Source organism: Bemisia tabaci, chromosome 4 (assembly GCF_918797505.1).
Source record: "Bemisia tabaci chromosome 4, PGI_BMITA_v3".
In the NCBI taxonomy this organism is placed as follows: Eukaryota; Metazoa; Arthropoda; class Insecta; order Hemiptera; family Aleyrodidae; genus Bemisia; species Bemisia tabaci.
In genome coordinates, this window is record NC_092796.1 from 17,285,461 (window position 1) to 17,303,027 (window position 17,567).

At 38.0% G+C, this 17,567-nt stretch overlaps 1 protein-coding gene across 4 annotated transcripts in view; it reads right to left on the bottom strand.

The window, feature by feature from the left end:
• The window catches only part of LOC109034302 (uncharacterized), a 61,911-nt gene that overhangs the window by 28,889 nt on the left and 15,455 nt on the right, over positions 1-17,567 (bottom strand). For all 4 annotated transcript variants that reach the window (XM_019047355.2, XM_072299425.1, XM_072299426.1 and 1 more), the window contains exons 3-6: positions 15,481-15,694; positions 14,446-14,500; positions 10,956-11,875; positions 942-9,328 (exon numbers count right to left, since the gene is read on the bottom strand). In XM_019047355.2, coding sequence (XP_018902900.2) covers positions 942-9,328; positions 10,956-11,875; positions 14,446-14,500; positions 15,481-15,694 — 9,576 coding nt within the window. The remainder of the gene's footprint in view (positions 1-941; positions 9,329-10,955; positions 11,876-14,445; positions 14,501-15,480; positions 15,695-17,567) is intronic.

A 17,567-nucleotide genomic window follows, 5' to 3' on the forward strand; every position in this document is an offset into this window, starting at 1 on the left:
TGAAAATTATTCAAAGTAGAAAAAATGTAATTTTTGAATACTAGCAGATTAGATGCAAACATTCCAAGTGAATTGATGTCCTGAGTATCCTGGTTTTCTGATTGTTATGAACTTGAGCTTAAATTGAAAGCGAGAAAGGAGCTGATTCGCAAACCTAATAAGATTTTGTCTATGTTTAAACTTTATCAATATTATGTATCAAATCATGCTAAAGTTCACGAATGACCCTCGTAGTTAGAGAGGATTTTCCACTTCAGACTTTAAAATTTCCCAAACTGAAGACTTAGCTACATATACCCTGATAATTAGACCAAGTTTCGAAGAATTATAACTTTGATTTCCTTTTTATTAAATTGTTCAAACTTTAAAAAGAGAATGTAAACTTTTGATGACTTTTACGTTATTACACATGGAATATTTTAAAATGTTCATTGACTCAAGTAAATCAGAGTTTCCTTATTTTTCATTAGCAATCTTCCAACCTTTGAATTTTTCAAAAAAAAAAAAAAAATACTCTTTCCTACAAGGTGGCCTCTTTGAAGTCAACACATTCTGAGTGAGGCTATTTATTCTCAGTAACAGAAATATATTTATAGGGAACATATCACAGTGCATTTAAACATGGGATGAATAGCTCTATCTCTTAAGGTATGTGTATAAAAGAAACATGCTAAGGGGATTCTCCAGAGTGAGTTCAAAAAAATGTTGAGTCACCAATATGAAAGTCAAACAATAGACAACCCAAACATGGATCCTACTGACTTCAAAATCCAATTTTTATAAATTAAATTATTCTAACTTTGAATTAGAGAGTGTAAACTTTTGATAACTTTGATGTCATTTCACATGGAATATTTTGAAATTTCCATTGACTCTCCTGATCTTGACTTAGTGTATTTAGAGGCATATTAATTAAATCAGCTAATGATAATGCATTTTACCTGGGTTAGCTGTAGGTTTGATGAGCTCAAATATGGTAACTGGAGATAAATGTGCCGAAACTAAATGATTTGAGGCAATGCTGATAGGATACTTTTCCAACCCTCTGGCAACAATAGTCTGACCACACGGCTCACACAGACCAGTCCACTTGACGTCAGTATGAAATGAATTGAAGTGAGTAACCAGCTGTTCCACAGTATCTGTTCTATGGCTGCACATCTTTCCACTTTTGAGAGGAGCAAAGCAACTAAAGGCAACATGATTTACTTCCTTCACAGCGCCAATAGGACCGACTCTCAGCTTCCGCACAGCAGGATCTTTCATCGTATACTTTTGGTTCTGGGGTGGTTTCTTCACTGAGAGCAGGGATGGTAATGGTTTGCAAGTTTTAGGAGTAGACGACTCCTTAGAATGAGATGATGTAAGTAGATTCCCAATATTCAAAAATGCATTGGAAGGCTTGAGAATAGAAACTGAACTCTCAGACGATTCGGTTGTCATATGAAGATTAAAGTCAATGACATTCATAATTTTCGGCAGGGAACACTCAACTGAGTCTGGAATGTGTATTGTCGGAGCTTCGGACTCCAAACTAGTTTTGGATTTGAGGATATTTGGGGCAAATTTCTTCAAGGATAAAGGAAGTACTTCACTCAAATCCATAGCTTCAACTTCTGTCAACTTCAACTTCTTTTCAAGTTCAGTCAAGTAATTTCTGCCGCCTTTAGTTTTCAACCTGTTGTGTAAGTCTTCTAAAAACTTTATGCGAGACTGAGGGGAGTTCTCTTTGTCCAATTGAATAGAAAATGATTCTGGTCCACTATTTATGAACGCATAATTGTGCTCAGTGTTCCTTCCTTCTTCATCCATTATAAGGTCTTGAGGCTTGGCAGCATGCTCCTTGCTCAACTGAATAACATTCGTCCTCAAAGATTTGGAGAAAAGATATGGCTCTTTGCCTGCCTTTGATAGTCTTAGAATAATTTTTTCTAGATTTGTGTGCTCTATTTCGCGTACGGTGATAATTTTTCCAAAACTATGACTGCTTGGAAGTGGTGCTTTATGATCTGTGAATGTTATATTTGATTTGTGCTTGGGAGAGGAAAAACTTCTAGCGAAAGGATTGGCACACTTTGTGGAATCGTTTGGATTGCTACCACAAATTTCCTTCAAAGATAATTTTTCAAAATGTTTAGCAACATCTTTTGGGTCATCAAATGACAAATAAAACTTGGGGCAGCTACAGCTAGTAATGTCTTCTTTTTTGTAGTCATGCCACTTCTTGGCGACTGCATCTTCACAACTTTCAGCAAATAGATCGGAGGATAATTTAGACATATTTATACGCACAATTTGTGGCTCAAATTTGTCATTTTTGTGATACGTTAGATGGCGCACTAAATTCTCATAAACTAATTGAACAAAATTACATGAAGAACAAATATAGCCGAACAAAATTGAAGATTCTGGTGGTAAGAGATAACGATTGGATAAAAAGTGATTTCCAGGGGCACTTTCCTCATGAGAGACAAAATCGTCAATAGATGGTAAAATTAATTGACAGGGAGTACATTCATAGAGATATTCCCCTGTATGGAAACTGCAGTGTTCAAAAAATTTTCTAGCATTGTCATAAATATTATTGCACATGCGACAAAGAAATAGGTTTGACCGCATTTTAGCCCGATATGCTCTGTATAAGAGATCTGACAGATCAGTGAGTATTTTCGGCTTAATTTCATCATTGATGGACAATGTTGCGTTACTGTCTCTTTCCAAGACACAATTATTAACCAATGATTGAAAAACTCCCGTCAAGTTGTCCGAGTGGTCCTTGAGCCACTTTTTTAAGAGAAGCTTATTGAGGCTTTCTTTATTTAGTACAGTCCCATCACATTCTTTGCTGGCTGGAAATCTAATTAAGAACTCATCCGGCACGTCTGAATAATCAAGGAAAATTGATTCTGCAATGGCACTTTCTCCTTCTTCATGGTGCAGCCGAGAACTCAAAACTTGATCCTCAGAGTGGTACAACAGGTAATGATCGGATATGTGACAGCCACTGTAAGAGCATAGTTTGCAGTCCATGCTCGCACCAAATTTGAAGTAGTAATCAGGATCCGTCCAGTCAACTTCAGACTTCAATTCATATTGTATCGCTGCTTCTTCTGCCGTAACTTTGGGAGTGATGGAATTGAAAGCCTGCAATGAGTTCTTTACACGGCTCCATTTCTCAGAATTTTTGTCAAGAATCAAGATGAAATCATCTAAATCCGGCTCTTCCATGTGGGCTGCTTTTCTCATTTTAATAGCACTTTTTACTTCTTCAGCTGTTTTGATTTTGATTGGTTCAGTAGATCCAGCTTTCTTTTGATCTTCTTTATTCACTTGCATTCTGGTCATTCGACCTGAGGTCATTTTACTTGTAGATAGAGCAATGTTCTTGACTGAAACTCTAGCCTTCGGCACAGGTTGAACTTGGTTCTGGACCACTTTACGTTTTTTGGGTTCCGAGAGACCTGATGAATTAGTTGAAATTTCAGAGATAGAGGTAATCTTCCTCTTTCGGTCGAGCCTGCGTCCACATCCAAAGAACTTAACAATGTGCTTTGCGTTGATAGAACAGCCAGCTGAGGGACTAGTTTGCTTTTTGACCACAAAATATTTACTTTTGAATTCAGCCAAATTAAATCTTTTTCTTCTGAATTTTGGTGTGAAGTAATCTAGTGCATAGATTTCAGGAAGATCAAAGAAGGACGGCGGATCTATTAGTGGCAAAATTTCATGGGAAGGATACAATTGGGGAGGGGCTTTCTCTGGGCTTTCAGATTTTGATGGCAGTTCATTTACTCCTAAAGATTCGTTTTCTTTCAAATCAGTAAAAGCTTCTAAAACGGGAGGAGGTGAGTCCGTTGAATTGCGTTTTGGCTTTTTGTGGCTATCTTCATCACTGTCTGACGAGTTGATATGCTGAGAACTTGGTTTTCTCTTCACTTTGGCAGCCTTATTTTTTGTTGATTTGTCATTAGTTTCCAATCTCTCAGAGCTCTTTTTTCGACCTCGAGCAATAGGAATTTTCTCTAATGAGTCATCTGGTGACATCAGGTCCATTTCATGAGCTTTAACTCTACAAGAACGAATCCCAGTGGCCTTGATGACATCTTGCGATATAAAACTTTCTCGAAGATCCTCATGCAGTTTGTCTAGCTCATTTTTGGTTTTTCTTTGCTTGGGGCCTGTTTCAAAATTTTTGACCGCTCCAACACACATTTCTTTATAAATTTGATTTCTCTCTTCGATACTTAAAGAATCAGCACTGTTTTGTAAAAGATGAACAGAGCTTTGCTTTGAATTAGTCACAGCTTTCTTTTTGAGGGCCTTTTTGCCACGTTTTCTCTTGCGAGGATGTTCAACCTTATTAGTTACCTTTACTGGCTGAGATTCAAGAACACTTTTATCTGGCACGGTTTCAACATCAAGACCGTATTTTCCTTGGTTTAGAGTGACGCCCGTGTTTGAATTCTGGACTGCACTTGCATTAGACGATTCTGTCGCCAAATCCTGTGCTGAGCATCCTGCTGCTGGTTCCGACAAACCTTCTTCGGGTTCAGGCTCTGTAAGAGATGCATTTAAAGATAAGCTTTTTTCAGGCTCAGAGGCTGATAACAGTTGCCCATTTTCATCTCCCTGGGGAACTTCTGGAAGGACTTGAGTTTTGGTTATTTCACCAGCATTTTCATCATGTCCATCCGTTTCTTTACATTTTAATACGGATTCATTTGCAGGTTTAGAAATATCTTCTTTGGCAATAACTCCATCATATTCACTTGAAGCAGACAGGTGTTCATCTGGCACAATTTCTGACGCAGTTCCTTCTGAAGTCTCCGTCGATTTGGCTTTAGGGGTATCTTGTTCTCTCTTGATGGGTTCAGCAGAGGAGCTTGAAGCTTTATCTTTTCCCGTCAACAGGTCCTTAATTTTATCTAGTGTATCACCCTCCATAAGTTTCGCCACTAATTCTACGTTCTCTAAAAACTTGGGACCTAACTTTTCCTGTAACAGCATAGTTATCAGCAGTGGTGTAAAAGCAGTATTACTGCTGAGCGAATCAGTAATCAGAGACAGAACGTCCTTTGTAGCCGCTTGTGTCTTTGGAGCCCCTGGTTCATTTGTGTCACTTGTGCTGTCAACTTTGTTACAACTTATCTGATCTTTTTTATTCTCAATTGGTTTAATGAGGTCCTCAACATCATTATTTTGGTGTTTGGCATCTGATTCTATTATTTGCTTTTTGGTTGATGGTGTATTCTTGGAGTCAGTGGAAGGTTTGTCCCTGATACCATCTGATGAGCATGTCTCTTTTATTTTTTTGACTTTCACTGCTAAAACTTCATCATCACTAGAATCACTATCACTTGAAATTATTATTTCTGCAGTTGGTTTAGAATTTTTCTTTGATCCTGATTTTTTTGATGAGGTGATCTTTGATTCAGACATTTTTGACTTGTCCTTTTGCTTGCAAGCTCTGGAACACTTGTCCGAGCCCGATTTTTTCTTTTTTTTCTGTTTGTTAACTGAGTCTATGGAGGATGCAGAAGAAGAAGAATCACTGGAAGAACTTTGAGATTCTTTTGTTCCGCTCTGCTTCTTTTTCCTCATTTTTTTCTTACTTTTAATGCTATCTGCATCGCTTCCTTCAGAAGAGCTAGAATCAGTGGTCTGGTCATGCACCTTGACATTTTTAACTATTCCTTTGACTTTCTTAGATGATGACTTCTTTAATGGAACATCTGAATCACTTGTATCTCCTGGCAGGGCTTTCTTTTTAGCAGATTTATTTTTTACATCCGATTTGTTGGTTGAGGATGACATTTTGGAAACTTTTGACGTTTTTCCTACACTGCTTCCATCGGATTCGCTGTCGCTTTGAATGAGGGATTTTTTAGTTGAGATTGACTTGTTTGTCAATTTTGACGTTTTCTTTCCACTAGTTTCATCAGAGTCACTGTCGCTTCCAACAAGAGATTTATTGGTTGAAGATGACTTTTTGGAGGCTTTAGTCTTTTTTCCTTTATGGCTTTCATCAGAATCACTATCGCTTGAAACATCTGATTTTTTTATTGATGTTTTGGAAGCTTTGGACTTTTCTTCTTCACTGCTTTCATCAAAATTGATATCGCTTTCTGCAGAGCTATCCTTCCTCTTCGTTTTTTCCTTGCGTTTCTTTGTCTTTAATTTCTTCCCTCTTGGTAACTTTTCATTGGGTTCATTAGTTCGAACTCTCATGGTACACTCATCATCGGATGAGTCAGAAATAACAATCTTGTTAGGATCAGTCTTAACACTCCTATTGGGAGTGGATTTATTTTTAGCATTTTCATCACTTTTCTTCGGATGATTTTCTGAATCTTCATCAGATGGAACACTTTGACCAGGTTTACCCTCCTTTAAAAGACGACTACTTTCGTTTTCACGAGCCAGGGACTCTTCATCTGATGAGATGACAACTCTGGATGTTGTCTGAGGAATGCTACTAATTGTGACCTTAGAGGACTTCAATGGCTTTGTGGATCCACATGAATCTACCGTCAACTTCTTGGTGTCTTCATTTTGAAATTCCGAATCAGTTGCATCACCACCGTTTACCACATTTACTTGTGTTTTTGCCTCCTCATTTATTATTTCTTTGGGGGTCAAAAGTTTTGATGGTTGTTTTTCTGCAACTTCTTCTTTCTTAGATTTCAATGACTTCTTTGGAGAGTTCCTCTCAGTTTTGGCAGTACTTGACTTAGCTACTACATTATTCCCACTGTCATCAGGTACACTGATGTCATTGCCTAAGTTCATGCCCACGTTCACATCCATGTCTACGTCCATTGAGTCATCAAGTTCCACAGGAGAAATTTCATGTTGATCTGAGCTTTCCTTTCCAACGCTATTTTTTTTAGCCGAATCTCGGTCAGGGTCTCTTCTGGGATCTACTCGAGGAGCTTGTTGACTAATCTTCTTGGGGATTTTGTAGTTTTGAATTCCATAGCCACGGCCTGTCTTCGATGTGATAGGTTTTCTGGCATTATTATCTAATGGTGACAGAAAGTCTTCCCTTTCATCCGGCTCAGGAATCGTTTTGACACAGGACCTATCTTTAGATTTTTGGCGTGATCTTGAAATATCATCAACAGTGCTTTTCTTGCTGCCTCTTGGTGGTCTACTTCTAGATCTTCCAGGTCGTCCCTCTGTTTCTAAACTACGCCTTCTAGGATCACGGTTATTGCCAGGCCTCTCTTCATCCCGAATATTCTGTTTTCTCATGTTCATTGCCGCATCACCCATTCGAGCTCTTGGGTCAGCAGAGGACGGGCGGGACTTGATGCTTTCACTAAAGCGCGAATCACCTGTGCGTGAACCACTTACTCGAGGATCGCTTGAGCGAGGATCTCTTGAACGGTAATCAGAACGGTCAAATGTACGATGGTCATTAAAACGAAGATCACTAGGACGATGGTCGGAAAAACGATCATCGCTTGAACGATGGTCACCTGTAAGGCGATCATTAGAACGCTGATCAAGATGGTGATGGGATGAGTAGTAGTCATCATATCTATCCCGCTTATCAATGTTATAACGTACATCTGGGTTCCATCTTGATGCAGTTTGGGACCAAAGGTCAGCTGGGTCAGGAGATGACTGAGATCGGAGAAGGGAATCCACGGGCCTGTGTGATGAACTTGGAGCAATTTTATATTGATCGGGATTTCCTGTTCTGGGCAATACATCACTGTAGGTTGGTGTAACAGGTTGGTGAAAACTACTTCTGAAAGTTTCATTGAAATCACCTGCAGAGTTCGGTGCAGAAGGTTGATGAAAACTACTCCTGAAGGTGCTATTAAAATCAGTTGCAGAGCTTGATTCGTTATTGGCTGAAAAACAAGTTCTAATAGATTCATTGTAAGAGCTATTTGTGGTACTCCTGGGAGGAATTTTTTGGTTGAAAGAACTTGGAACATTACTGGTAGGAAATCTAGTATTATCACAGTTACCTCGACCCAGTGGAGGAGTGGGCAAAAGGGCTTTTCCTACGGGCCTTATTGGAGGTGGTCTGGAACTTGATCCACCTGAGTGCGTTTTCAAGCTGTTAATGGTATCAATATTTTTTTCAGGTACTTTAGAATGCTTTACCGGTGTGGTACATTTTGGGTCTTTCTTATCATTGCAAGGCACTTGTGAGTTTACTAAAGAGTCTACGAACAGCGAATTCTTGGTCTCTCTGGAGGCTGCTAGGTCATTAACGACCCCTGGTTTGAGATTAGAGATCATTCTGTCTTTTCTAGGCGTGTTGGGTGTTTTCCCTAATTTTTGCATTGTTGTAATACCCTCTGCTAATTTAGAGCGAATTCTTGATGTTCCGCTGGTTTCCTTTGGAGGACAGGTACTGGTGGATGTCTCTTCAGGTGAGTCTGGAGACATTTGCATGTCTTCGTTCATAATAATGTCTTCTGCAGGACTTGAAAATTCTTGTGGACTAGAAGCAGGAGTGAATCTCGAAGTACGGTTAGCTTGAGAGAACACAGATGGAGGAATACAGTTAGAAGTAGTGACAGATCTACTAGTGAATGCTGGAGGGTGGTGTGAGACACTAGGTGGGTGGACTTGAGGAGTTGTATAAGCCGGATGTTGGTAAGGACGGATAGGTCCGGCATTACTGGAATGACTAGAAATAGCTGTTGAGTTGAATCTTGAGGTAGGGTGCTGCCAGGAGCCTGCTAAACTTGTGACCTGAGTGTGACTTTGATTGTTGATACTTAAATGGGATGACTGAAGATCAGATGAAGTCCTTCGTCTGGGGTCAGCAATGAGAGGCTTTCCTAAATACCTCTGAATGTTCGACTGCTGAGCAGAGCTACCACCAATATTGGAAGTAGGACGTCTCCGAGGATCAGCCGAGTGAGGTTTTACATCGGTACCACTTGGAATTTTGTTCATACTTTGGTCAGCATGCATGGAATGCCTCAGAGAATTCGTACTTGTACTATGGATTTGAACATTGTGAGAACTAGGAAAGTTCAGATCACTAGAGACTACAGAGGAGTGAGCTGAGCTATATGGTGGTTGGTGAGAGCTTGATGCCAAATTAGGTAGATTATTTGTATATGGCATGGAAGAGAGACCTCTGTCAGAGGGTAGTAGTGGTTCAATGTCAAAATTTTCTTGATAAGGACAAACACTTGATCGAGAGGTATTTTCTGACTTTTGATCAAGGCTGCTGGGCTTAGAGGTGCTTCCTTCAGTCTGAGATGGAGTCTTAGAATTTAAAAATGTGGGGGGCATTCTGAGTTGTAGGTTTTTTACTATTTCATACACATGATCCGGGATATCTACTTGACTCCTGAAACAGACAAAAAAAATGGTAAATTGTAGACACAATCTTGATAACGGTAGTCCATGAGCTCCTTCAGAAAAGACTAGGTAATAAATTTTATACACTTCTAAAAGTGGTTTCAGGACTTTTTTTAAACCAAAACTGATGACATAAGGATAATTTTTGAGCAGTCTACAGATCAGACAAGCATGCAAACCAGATAAAATCTAAAACCAATGTGCCGTGCCTCACAACGTATCCTGAATGCATCAGCGCTGTGGCCCAATTATTGAAACTATGTCAGCTCGAATCGAAAAGACACAGCCCTATATGAACCGTGCAATACATCACAATTCGATGTCTTATCGGACTGCTTTAAAATTTCAATAATCGGCTCGGTGGCATACAAACACACGACTTATCACCCACGAATAGAATGCAAACACAATGTAAAACAAAAAAACTAAGCCAATAATAAGAAGAGTAATGAAAAAAAAATTGGAAACAAGTAAAAAATTCAATCACACCAGGGGATTACTACTTGCGACTCAGGAGCATAGAGTCCAATACAGTAGCAATGTGCTGGAGCCTCGAAGAAAACACTTTTCGAGGCTGTTTTGTTCAGTACTGCTGCAACTAGTGCTCAAGAGACTGGTGATACCGTATGCAAGGGGACCCAGCTCTAGGCTTTCCTCAGGAAAAATAGGTATAAAATTTAGTTCCTAAAAACCGAATGTTCCTTACATTTTTTTATTTGGTGAGACTTTGGTCAACTTAATTTGCCAAAATAATTAACGATTAAAATTAATAAATCCCAAAAACTGCCCACAATTCTTCCATGAGCCCTAATGTTAAAAAATGCCATGTGGCTCTCAGAAGGTTCCCACTTTCTAGCAAGCAAGACGCATCTTTCTAGGATTGACTCCATCGGCGTTCCAGTACATTGCAACTCTATTACACTCTATGCCTGGGAGTTATGGAACCATTTACTCTTTTTTTAACCTCTTAAAAATTGTATTACGGACTCATTCATACTAACCTTAGCGAAACTTCATGACTTAATAATTTGTTTCCTATATTCTTTAAACGTGCAATTTTTCAAAAATTTAATTTGATTTACTTGGACATAGCTATGTTGTATTCCATCCAACGCATTTCGGTATACTCAAATGACCATTCTCAGTGACTGAACTCATGCTCCCGCCATGGCTGGTGGATGTATGAGGCAGTTGATGAGTGGAAGCATGAGATTAATCACTGAGGATGGTTGTGCAGAACAACTAAAACGCGCTCAATAAAATACAACATACATTCAAATGAGTAAAATTCAGATTTAGAGTCCTGTTATTGTGCAAATCCAACCTTTGCTTAATGTATTTTCTGGTAATTAATGTTCTGCTGATTCTCAGAGACCTGCCAAACTTTGGGCTTGCAAGTAGTTTGAATGATAAGTTCTTCGACTTTGATTGAAAGTTATTAGATAGGAAGAATGTATTTACAAAGAAAATTTCGAAAAAACACTTGTTTACCAAACCAAAATAAAAAAGTAAATGTTTTTTAAGTAAAATTCATTATGCATACAAAAATTCCTTCCACTTGGTGATGCCATTCATTATAAAAAAGTAAATTAATCGTTTGGACAAAAGCTACTTACAAATCTGGGATGGTAACTGGATTGGAAGAATCCTGGAGATTATGACTAGGCTTAAAACTGACAGGTCTGTCAGCCTTATTTTCATCGGTATGAGACAGTTTGGTCGTTTTACTACTGCTTACACTTAGGTGATCCAGCTGGTTTGTCACTTCAGCTCTCATTTTCTTTTGATCTTCTTTTGCGGACCGACTTAGAGGCGGTTTGTTAAGTACTTTCAGATCCTTGTTCTCTTTCCTGTTTTGGGCAGCATTCTTTGCTTCAATGTTGTTGACTTTATTGAATTGCAATTTGTTCTGCTGATCAGACTGTTTGTTTCTTGCTTTACTCCACACTTCTTCATGAGTGGCATTGCTGGCACTACTCTCACTTGCAGATGGCTTGCCTCCAGCAGTCTGATTTCCAAGTTTATTTTGTGAATTACTCGTCTTCAATGCACCACCAGAGCTCTTAGAGGATGATGCGGTCTGTTTAGTTTCCGTGACAATTTTCTCAGTTTTACTTTTGGATGGACTTTTCCCCTCATCATCAGTTATGACGATCACGTCAGATTTTTCACCAGATGAACCTGATTTTGGTGGCAGGCATCTTGGTGAAAACTTTGATGAAAAACTTCCACTATCAGCAAATCCAAATCCAAAGCTGCTTGAAGACTTTGAGTCTTCTTCTGGAGATCCAGGTTTTCCAAAATTGCTGGGCTTTTTATTCAGGTCTTCTTCGTTTCTGGGCCCAGGTTTTGGACCTGAGCAAACATAGTTGGCTTTACCAGCAGCCGCAGAAGGATTGCAAAGGCAACAAAGGCAGTCTTCAGCATGTGGAGGTGAGAAATAATGTTTCAGACATTTTTCACACTTTTCGTTTCTATCAGTCTTTTCAGATGTCTTAGATGGGCCAGCTTCAGGTGAAAGTTCATTTCCTTTATTCTAAAACAAAAAGCAGGGAAAAAATAAATAGGGGCATAAAGTGAAGAGAGAATGATGAAAAAAAATTCTTAGAAAGTATCAAACCTAATTTCCACTTTTGTTCCTCCTGATGATGGTGAGAAGGGGAGTAATATTTTCGTGATATTCCTAACTTTCGATTCCAAAATAGAGGAGACAAACCAAGTTTCGACTGCTAGTTTTTTTGTTGGGTTTACTTTTCCTTCTTACTTGCCACTAGAAGTTTGAAGAAAAAGAATGAAGTCACCATCCTAGCTTTTTAATTAATTTGTGACATGAGCTCTCAGATGAAATGAAACCTAGACTGACAGTAAAAAGGTGCTCTGTTAGGAATAAATTAAAATAAAAATGGAAAGATAATAATTGTAGAGACAGTATACGTGTTCAGTACTCCTCATTCTGGGAATCAGAGTGGGCTCCTGCTGACGTCACAAACTCCGATGGGCGAGGGGCGGCTGTGCAGCCGCCTGGGAGAGGGGATCTGCGCAAGGACTGACCTAGTCTCATTAGGCCATGAAACATAACCTAACCTTGACACCCCCTCCCAGAATTTCACTGTCAAAAGCAAGACCAATCCACACAGGTCAGTCATTGCGCATCTTTTTGAAATCCACTCCCCCGCCTGGCCTTAACTCGGCGGCACTCCATGCTAAGTCACAATGGCTGCTCCCATAAGAAATACATTGCAAGCACTCAATACTACGTCACTGCGCAGTAGAGTTCTAAAACTCATCCTCCGGAATGACTGACCTGTGCGGATTGATCTTGGTCAAAAGACAGGAGACTAGAGAGGCAATAAAGGCCTAAAACTATGCCTAAATCATGGTGGCTCTTGTAGCGTAGGCATTTTCTACTTTCTGAAACTGCTTCATCCCATCAACTGAATACACAGGACCGTTCCGTGATTAAAAGCACGGTCTCTAACACAACTTATTTTTTCAAACTGAGCAAATTATCTCAGAAATTATCACGTTTGATGTTGAATAGTAAGGTTATGTTTGATTATTCGGATCCAGTTCGATACAATCAATACCTACTGTGACATGGCACTAATAGTGTCTATAGACAGCAATGCAGCATAGGTGAAATTAAGAATTTTGTCCTTGCAGGGCATGGTTTTTTTTTTTTTTTTTTTTAAATTTCTTTATTAAGTTTTAATTACATAATTAACAAAATTGAAACTGATCTATTTTAACTATAATTAACTTAACTATACTATTACTAACTTAATAAAGCCCCGGGACCGCCTGGAGGCATTACGTCGGGGATGTTGATTGTTGATGGAGCGGAGTTGTTGATCTTATTACTAATAGGCTTATATTTATTAATCTTATCTTCTAGTATTACTTTTGTATATTTATAACCTAAATACCAATTGTGCTTACTTTCTAACATTAATTTTAATAAATTTTTTGCATCAATTGTCTGTTTCATTTCCAATTCTAAATTTTCCTTAAGATTAAGTTTCAATTTACATGAGAAAAAGGTATGATCTGGAGTGTCAATCTCTCCACATGTGCAAAAGGGAGAATCTATTAAGTGTCTTTTTGCTAAATAACTACCAAAGGCACCGTGGCCAGACATAAACTGAGTCATGTAAAAATCTGGGTTTCCATGATCCCGATCCAACCATTCGTCAAAGTCATTTATAATGGTTTTTATCCAATTATTGCCCTTTTCATTAATACATATCTCTCTCCATTTGTCTCTAGTTTCTTTTTCGACACTTAATCTATTCTCACCTCTTGCTATTCTAAGTTTCATTTCTATTAATAAGGTGGCTGGGGGAACTCCAGAGATAATGTCTTGAGCAAAGTTTGACACAGATTTGTATCCACATATAAGTGTTTTTTTTAATGGGCGGATAGATGATTCGATTAGATTGGTGGTTTTTTTCCAACAAGTGGCTGAAATCCAAATGGTTATGCCATAAAAAAGAATTGAGAGAAGAGAATGGAAAATGATCTTGCGTCTAAGAAAGGTTGGACCAAAGCAATTAGGAAGAATTTGATTGTAATTATTGGCTGTTCTCTTAAGTTTTTGGCAGGTTAGTTCCAGATGTTTATTGAAATTAAGATTTTTTGTCAAGAAAAATCCAAGATATTTCATGATATCGCTAGTTTTAATACAGTGTCATCTATTTTAATTTTTAAATTTTTGTCTTTGGTGCTATTAGCTAGAATTAAAGCTTCTGTCTTATTGTCCTCAATAAACAATTTTTTCTTCCTAAATTTTTTCTTTAATTTTTTAGAAGAGTTTTCAAATTCTTTAAGTAGTGTTTCCTGATTTTCCGACTCGAAGGCTAATAGGGTGTCGTCAGCATAGACATTCTTTTCGACATTTGGACCAAGTTTCATTCTCACAATTTCATCAAAGATAATAAGGAAGATCAGGGGGCCCAAGATGCTGGGGCATGGTTTGCTGTCATAATGAGCGACTGTTTGCTTGCCGCAAGACAATGCCTTGTTGCAAGAAGGGCAATCCCTGTATTTCTTTGCACTTTCAGACAAAGTTAGTATGGTTTTAAGGCATTAAGGAAGATTTATACTTACTTTGAATCGTTTCTTGAAAAATTCTTCACACTTTAACAAGGTGTCTAGCTTGCACCTAAATAAAAACATGATGAAAATTCATTAAGTATACATCAAGAAAAAGTGGGATGAGACATTAAAAAAGAAAAACACTTTCTCTTCTTATTTTATTTCATTTCATCTCCTTTCCAATCTTATTTCCTTCTCTTAAGTTTCCAATCTTATAATTTGAGCTCCCTTTACATGAGGAAACCTGATGCAGCTCTGATTTTCCTTTGGTCCAACTCAACCCCATTACATAAAATCTAAAAAATCACCAGTTCTTAAAGTCAAAACTTATTAGGTGAGGAGTTTTTTTATTGAGCACAGTGAAAACAAAACAACACTGCAAATTGGGATCAAGTATATTCTCTGTTTTTTCATGGTTTGACGATTAACGAAAACAAATTATTAGAGGTAGGTTGACAATTGGCTGGAGAGTAGAGAGTAACACGCAATTTCTTTAACCAAAAGGAATTCAGGGATCTGTAGTTTATGATCGGTTTTGAAGGCATACTAATTTGAAATCTCTTTGTGGAGGAAGAGATGTGAACTTTCAAAATGCATAAGTAATGATTAACATATCAAACATAGCCGGTGCACTTATGAATCAAAAGGCATTTATTCGTAAGGAATATTTTTTCCTGAACCCGAAGATCAACTTGTTTGAAAATTGAAATCAAAGAGTTGCTGCTAATCTTCAGTGCCACTGCATGGCCAGGGAAATAGGACAAATTTCTACAGAACAGAGAGACTCTACTGCCTGGCTTACTTTAGATAAGATGCTGCCCTCATCAAAATGTTGAATATTAATGGTGCAAGTCGATAAATTCGGATGATCCAGACCGCCCGTATCAGGCTTTTTTCTGGGTCATAATTGTCAGATTAAGCCTCTCCCCATACCTCCGTCGAAAAAAACGATTTGCACTGCAATTTTGCACATCTAGATTGAGGAGCAAGTTCTTCTCTTGAGAGTTACACTTAATGAAAACTAATTGAATAAGCTGTTGAGATTACCGCTTTTTTGAAGTAAAAAGGACATGCAGACTCCGAAAACGTTGATATTGTTTCTCAATTTGCACACTGCACGATCCAGCTTTCTTCTTCTGCTCATAATTTGCTAGTAGTTTCTTGATCAAAGGGACATAAACTTGCAATTCTTTGAATTTCGCATCGAAAATCAGCCTGTCCTCTTTGGAGAGATTATCCTTGTCATCATCTTCTTTTTCATCTGTTCGTCATATGGAAAACAAAAACTTAATTACTTAAAATAATTTTAATTGGTCTTGTTAATCCAAGATTTCAACTAAGCTTGTTACACTTTTCACAAAATCAAAGCTCTTTAATGACAGCTTGAGAAGTTAAAATGGAATAAATACATCTCCATTAGCAGTTACCGAAAGTTATATTTCCTTTAAAATTCAAATTGAGGAGCCAATTCTCTTTCCGTTGGCATGAGTACCTCATTAAATCTAAAATTTATCAAGATGTAATACAGAAGTTACACTGCTGTACCAAACATTGTAAGGGTGGTCTCTTTGGAGAGATTATCCTTGTCATCATCTTCTTTTTCATCTGTTTGTCATATGGAAAACAAAAACTTAATTACTTAAAATAATTTTAATTGGTCTTGTTAATCCAAGATTTCAACTAAGCTTGTTACACTTTTCACAAGATCAAAGCTCTTCAATGACAGCTTGAGAAGTTGACATGGAATAATACATCTCCATTAGCAGTTACCTAAAGTTATATTTCCTTTAAAATTCAAATTGAGGAGCCAATTCTCTTTCCGTTGGCATGAGTACCTCATTAAATCTAAAATTTATCAAGATGTAATACAGAAGTTACACTGCTGTGTCAAACATTGTAAGGGTGGTGGAAAACGGTAATATTTAAGTACACGACTGAAATAAAAAAAAAAATGCCTATATCCAATTGCAATGTGGCAAATTTCCAATGATGATTTACAGTTTGAAGAGCAACCTGTTCAACATCTTTTCCAGCAAGGGTCTGAGCATTATCGACACTTAGAAATAAAAGAAAAAAGAAAAAAAAAGAAAACAATGCTCACGGAAAATGCCTGGGAAATGATTTGGTCAATGCTTGATATTTTTTCTTCTTTCAATTGCACAAAATCAAAGATTTTGAACCACTACAACGTGCATTTTTCGACCTTAGCCATCAATGGGGTGACATTACTATCACTTTGATTAGATTTTGACTGATAACAGAATTAATTTAAAGTCACCTATACCCATAGAGAAAAAAAAGGAGGTGTTTGCATTTCGGGCATCTTGGAATTTTTTTGATGACGTAGGTCAGTACAGCGACGTTTATCATCGATTTTCTTGGAAATGGTGTAATTTATGGAAAAAGTCATTCTATAAAAAGTGCTTGAAATTATATCATGAGATGATTTAAGAAAAAAAATCGGACATTATGGTCCGTTTTTCATGATTCAAATACGGATTTCGCTGGCCAGGTTGTACCGACCTACGTCACAGGGTAAACAAACCTCAAGATGCAAACACCTCCTTTTTTTTTCCCTATGACCTATACCTACGGTTGGATGCAAGAGTCCTACACTACCCCTGTAACTGTTTTGTTGATTATGTCATCGAGTTGAAACTTTAGGAATAGCAAAGTGAACTACTTTCTGGCCAACCCAAAATTTCGCGGAGATCCTCCTAAGAGGGAGGGGGGGGGGGGGGCACAGACCCTAAGTTTTTTTTTTTTTTTTTCTTTTTTTTCGAACGGCGATCCCTGTCCTGATGACACATTGTTGGAGAGAGCTAAAACACCAACATTTATGGCGCCAAGTTGAGGAAACTGTCTCAAACCGTTCCAAAATGGCGGCCAGTTGAAGTTGAAAATTATGAACAATAGGAATCTCGGCAACCTATTGACGGATTTGCTTCATTCTCAAGATCAGGGGGTTTTTTGGAGCGCTGAACCCGAATTTGATAGGTAATAAATCCTCAAAAATCCCAATTCCTTTTCAAGATGGCGGAAAACTGGTATGGTTCCGCCATCTTAGATGGCCTGTGATGTACAAATATTTTCAATTTATAGGTTAGGATGCTTCTGGTCAGGCAAAAACTGTA